This window comes from Babylonia areolata, chromosome 12 (assembly GCF_041734735.1).
Source record: "Babylonia areolata isolate BAREFJ2019XMU chromosome 12, ASM4173473v1, whole genome shotgun sequence".
Taxonomy (NCBI): domain Eukaryota; kingdom Metazoa; phylum Mollusca; class Gastropoda; order Neogastropoda; family Buccinidae; genus Babylonia; species Babylonia areolata.
This window is the reverse complement of record NC_134887.1, coordinates 42,570,648-42,576,512: the sequence shown is the minus strand read 5'-3', so window position 1 is coordinate 42,576,512 and position 5,865 is coordinate 42,570,648. Positions and strand designations below refer to the sequence as shown.

Genomic DNA, 5,865 nt, shown 5'->3' with positions numbered 1-5,865 from the left:
CCCCATCAGGGCAGAGAGCAAGGCGGTATCTCGGACCAGAAGAAAATGACACCCGGATGAATAAGTTAACGCTAGACGGGCAAGGCACGGCGGCTTGGCAAGGCGGCGCAGGGAGAACGAAGAACAGAAGTAGTAGTTTTGAGCTGTTTTTGATCAGACTGGCTCAAGACAGGCGGCGATCGACAGAGACAGAGAGAGTGGAGAGCTTGTGAAACTTTGATGCTGTCAGTCGCCGACACGGTATCGGCAATCGGCAATCACTCTCTCTCTCTCCCTCTCTCTTTCTCAAAATATACCGTGCCGGCTTGGTACGGAGTAGACACGGATAGAAAGAGCCTAAGAGTAACTTTCGGAACGGGGATGGATGCTGGGAGGGGGAGGGGGGTAGGAGAGATCTGATAAACGCTCTTACACCGGGCTGGGCAGCTGTGAAATCTGTGTCACACTTCGGCGTCTCGCACCTTGCCTACCTGCCGCCGCGCTTCGTACCTATCCACTACATACCTACATGGCACCACTCTCCTGACGGGTAGACTGAACGAGAGAGAGAAGGGGGTGGGAGTGTGGCGGGGGTGAGGGTGGGAGTGTGGGGGGACGTGGACCTATCCACTACATACCTACATGGCACCACACTCTCCTGACGGGTAGACTGAACGAGAGAGAGAGAGAGAGAAGGGGGTGGGAGTGTGGCGGGGGTGAGGGTGGGAGTGTGGGGGGACGTGGACCTATCCACTACATACCTACATGGCACCACTCTCCTGACGGGTAGACTGAACGAGAGAGAGAGAGAGAGAAGGGGGTGGGAGTGTGGCGGGAGTGTGGGGGGACGTGGACCTATCCACTACATACCTACATGGCACCACACTCTCCTGACGGGTAGACTGAACGAGAGAGAGAGAGAGAGAAGGGGGTGGGAGTGTGGGGGGACGTGGACAAAGAGAAAGGGTGGAGAACGGGTGGTAGAGAGCCGGGTGGAAAGAGAAAGGAACAGAGAGACAGAAAGTGCAGTCAGTTTGGATACCTCAACATACTGCAATAGCATTGTCTTACTTTGGTTTTCATTTCCTTTTTTTTCTGATGCAGATGTTCGTTTTGTTAAAACACAGAGAGAGAGAGAGAGAGAGAGAGAGAGAGAGAACGCTAAATGATTTACTGAAGGGCCCAATGTTTGAAATCCAGGTTGCGGCGCATGTCATGTCGGGTTAAGGGGGGTGATTTTTTTCTGATTACCCACTTCAACATGTTCAAACCAGCCACAGCATATGCACACGCATGATCAAGTGCGCACGTTACAACTTCCCCGAAACCCATGTCAGCATTCGGTGGGAATGGAAACAAGAACACCCCCAGCACGCGCACCCCCGAAAACAGAGTAGGTATATGGCTGCCCCACATGGCGCCATAAAAGTGTTATCCACGTAAAAACCCACAGCTTAAAAAACAAAACAAACTGTCATGCACGTGAAAGCCCATTGGTACATGTATACGAGATAAAAATAAAAATAAAAGTATTAATAATAATAATAATGGTATTCATAAAGCGCTGAATCTTGTGCAGAGACAAATCAAAGCGCTTTCGCACCAGTCATTCACAATCATGCATAACTCTAAAACAGAAGAAACTAAAAACAAGGAAGAGGCAGGGAAGGGAGGCTATTTTGGGAAGAGGTGGGTTTTAAGGCCAGACTTGAAAGAGCTGAGTATGGAGACTTGACGAAGCGAAAGAGGAAGTTCATTCCAATTGCAAGGTCCAGAGACAGAGAAAGAACGGTGGCAGACGGTCGAATGTTTGAATCTGGGTATGAGTTGTAGCCCACGAACTCATAAAAAGATTATGCTCAGCCAATACTGCAAGGAGTTTCGTGCGGATCTTTAAGCAGTTCTTCGTCCACCGTCCTTCTAGTGAAAGGAAAGGGCTTTTACAATACAGAGCAATACGGAGCCAAAGGGAGAGTGGTGTTAGCGATGATTGGTCAGCGGGCCTCGTTTCAGGAACAAGCGTGCTTGTAAGCCAGCGATAGTCTTGTAAAAGTGTTTCTCTCCCAAGCGTGCTTCCCCTGTTGAGGATGAAGCTTCCTCATGTGTCAGTTTCAGTTTCAGTTTCAGTAGCTCAAGGAGGCGTCATTGCGTTCGGACAAAACCATATACGCTACACCACATCTGCCAAGCAGATGCCTGACCAGCAGCGTAACCCAACGCGCTTAGTCAGGCCTTGAGAACACACACACACACACACACACACACACACACACACACACACACACACACACACACACACACACAAAAAAATAGATAAGCTTGCATAAATAAATAAATAAATAAATAAATAAATAATAATTATAATATAGAAAAAGGTAGTAGTAATAATATTAGTAATACTAATAAAATGATAATAATAAAACATAAATAAATAAATAAATAAGACAACAATGGTGATAAATAAGCAAATAAATGTAAAATATGAAGACACACATTCACACATACACCCACACATGCATAACAGAAATGCACCAGACATGCAGTTTCACATATATGAAAGCACAGTCAAATACATATAAACGTACATGAGCTCCAACACACACACACACACACGCATTACCGTGCACCTCCTCTACCCCCCCTCCTCCACACACTCATTTCTAGTCTAAGTATCGCAGCTTCCACGGCACACACACACACACACACACACACAAACACACACTCACAGAGATGAACACTTACTTGTACAAGCACATATGAAAGCACAGTCAAATACATATAAACGTACATGAGCTCCAACACACACACACACACACACACACACACACACATTACCTTGCACCTCCTCTACCCCCTCCTCCACACACTCATTTCTAGTCTACGTATCGCAGCTTCCACGGCACACACACACACACACAAACACACACTCACAGAGATGAACACTTACTTGTACAAGCACACACACATACGCATGTGTCAACGATTGTCCAATGACAGTGTTTCTCTCCCTTGTGTGCTAGCCCTGTTTGAGGATGAAGCTTCCTCATGTGTCAACGACTGTCCAGTCAAAGTTTCTCTCTCCCCGCTGTGTGCTCCCTGCCCACCCCCACACAACGAGTCTTGTCACACCACTATACCACACAGGGTACTTTTTCTTTCTGTCCCTCATGTTTTTTCCCCATGCAAACTTACCAACAACAAATTATAGTAGTTCACACGATTTCATTACATGTATGAAAGTCGTTTTGGATGCGCTTATTGAAAATGATGTAATGATGTCACAACTACGTCAAAAGTTATGACGTCGACTGTGTGTGATGTCACGCAGTCTTGTGGGAGAAGCTGGCGCAGAGAAGAAAAAGAAAAGTTTGCTCAGTTTATTACCATGGGGCAGAAAGATGAGGCCGTTGATTGGCTGACAAGGGGTGCGGTCCAGGCACGTGCAACAGCACGTGCTTTGCACGAGCCCTTCAGCTTGCATCTGCCGGGCGACGGGCGACAGTCATTAGGACGAGGAGGAGGCGGAGAAGAGGGATGTGGGGGGGGGAGGGGCAGGGGGGTGGGGGGGGGGGAAGAGAGCCTTGTGGAGGAGGTCAGGGCGACAGTAGTGTCGTGATGAAAACGAAATGACAAGACGGCCAACCCACCCCCACCCGCCACCACAGCGAGGGGCACGAGCCGATATCTTGTGATGTGGTATTTGCCGCCGTGCCACGGGGCCCGTGTCCTCCGATGAAGATCAGCAAAAGAGAGGGGTGGTCCGAGCCAATTAACGAGGGTCAGGTCTTTGGGAAGAGCGCGCGCCACGTGTCGGCACGTGCTACTGCCCTCCCTGCAGGGGGTTGAGGGAGAGGGAGGAAGCAACAAGGCGGCGACAGCAGCGAGCAGATGGGGGCTGAGTGCTGAGTGGGGAACTAAGAGTTACCGGCAAGTTGACAGTAACATTTTGGGGCGGTGGTCACGCAGAGTCGGTAGAAACGTGCGTGATTAATTGAAAAACTGGCTGGCGCCAAATACCTGTAGAGAACCAAGCGATGTCTTTGATGTTTGTTGTTTCCGCGGGGTTTGTGGTCAGCGCTGTGGTCGTTGTGGTGGCTGGACATCCTGCGCTGGTTTGGTCTACAAAGGGGATGGTAGTAGCCGCGTGGTCCGTTCTGAGGGTCCACATGGTTCAAATCCCTGATGTCTAAATGAATAAAATATTTGATCAGAGTGATCGGACACTGAACCTCAGACACCCACACACCCACATATACTGGCACATGCACACACACACGCACATACGCGTGTACTCACGTACATGCACGCAAGCACGCACACAATCTCACACTCACACACACCCTTATCCCCCCCTCCCACACACACACTTTCCGTAACAACACGTTTTGTTGTTTTTTGTTGGTTTTGTTGTTGTTGTTTGTTTGTTTGTTTGTTTGTTTGTTGTTTTTTCTATAAAACAATCGTAACCATTGGATGTCTTGTTGCTTCCTTTCTTGCTTCCTTTCTTTTTCTTTCTCTGGGATTTTCCGGCATTCAGTGGTGTGAGGACATGTGTGGTGTGTGTCAGTATATTATTATTATGATTATTATTACTACTATGAGAGAGAGAGAGAGAGAGAGAGAGAGAGAGAGAGAGAGACTGTGTATTTGTGTGTGACTTACTCTGGACGCCACATCCACTCACTCCCCCCCCCCCCCACCCCACCCCTCACATTCACCACCCCCCACTGTTTCCCCCCACAGAGGACCAGCAGCAGAACAAGAGGCTGACCAAGGCGGAGGACATGGACGCCGACCCCCACCACAACCACAGCAACAACAAGCTGAAGGGGGCCGCCCCCACCAGACCCTCCGGCCCCCTGGCCCCCGCGGCGCCCCTGGGCAAAGACGAGGTCCGCGACAGCTCCATGGACATGCCGGACCAGCCGGACTCCCTGGCCACGCGTTGCGCGGGCATCACGCTGCAGCACCGGGCCGCCGACATGTCGGCCTCGTCGCTGGACAAGCGGGCGGCTCTGGCGGCAGCGTCGGGCATCCAAACAACGACGCAGTGCCACGCCGTCAGCCTGGCGGGGCCCTCGCCGCCAACCCAGTGCCAGTTCGGGGGCTCCCCGTACCCGCAGTCGTGCGCCCTCAGCGGGGTCGGGGTGGGCGCCAGCGACGGGCAGGTGTACTACCCGCACCACGGGGTCAGCCGAGTGTCTCCGGCGGCGGGGTTCCTGCCGGCGGCGTCCTCAGTCAGCAGTAGCAGCATGGTCGGTGGAGGAGGGGGCGGGGCTTCACTGCTGCCCTCGTCCATGGCCTCGCTGCACGCCTCGCACCCCGCGGGGCCCACCGCGCCTTGCCGCATCCCTTCCCAGGTGCCCGCCCTGGCCGACTGCCCCTCCCTCCGCCACCAGCCCCACCACCACTCGGCGCTGTCGGCGCCCTCGGCCTACGGGGGTCTGAGGGGGAGTGTCGGAGCCGCCAGTCAGCCGTCGGGCCACCACCCGTCCCTGGCGCCCTGCACCTACATGCAGCCGTCACAGCCCTATCTCAACACCGGCATGCACATGATGAACTTCCCCTCACAGATGCACTAAACTGCGCCTTTGAGTTTTTGTGTGTGTTTTTTTTTTTTTTTTTTTTTTTTTTTTTTTTACCCGCTCCAACCTACCTGTGCACCACCGCCTCCCTTAGCCCCCCTCCTCCTGCCCTCCCCCCCCTACCCCCCGCACCCCTCCTACACTTACCACAGCATGACGTCATGGTCCAGGCTGGCAGAGGGTGGGTGAGTTGGGATCTTGTTGGGGGGAGATAATGACGGTTTTTTGGAGGGAGGAGGGTGTGGAAGGTACATTGTGTGTGTACAAACATTGGGAGGTACATTGTGTGTGTACAAACATT

General features: G+C 52.0%; 1 protein-coding gene across 1 annotated transcript in view; it reads left to right on the top strand.

Annotated features, from left to right (window-relative positions):
* The window catches only part of LOC143287941 (uncharacterized), a 135,339-nt gene extending 129,778 nt beyond the window's left edge, over nucleotides 1-5,561 (top strand). The window contains exon 8 of the mRNA XM_076596184.1: nucleotides 4,723-5,561. Within this exon, the coding sequence (XP_076452299.1) occupies nucleotides 4,723-5,561 (839 nt within the window). The remainder of the gene's footprint in view (nucleotides 1-4,722) is intronic.
* Nucleotides 5,562-5,865: the final 304 nt, after the last annotated feature.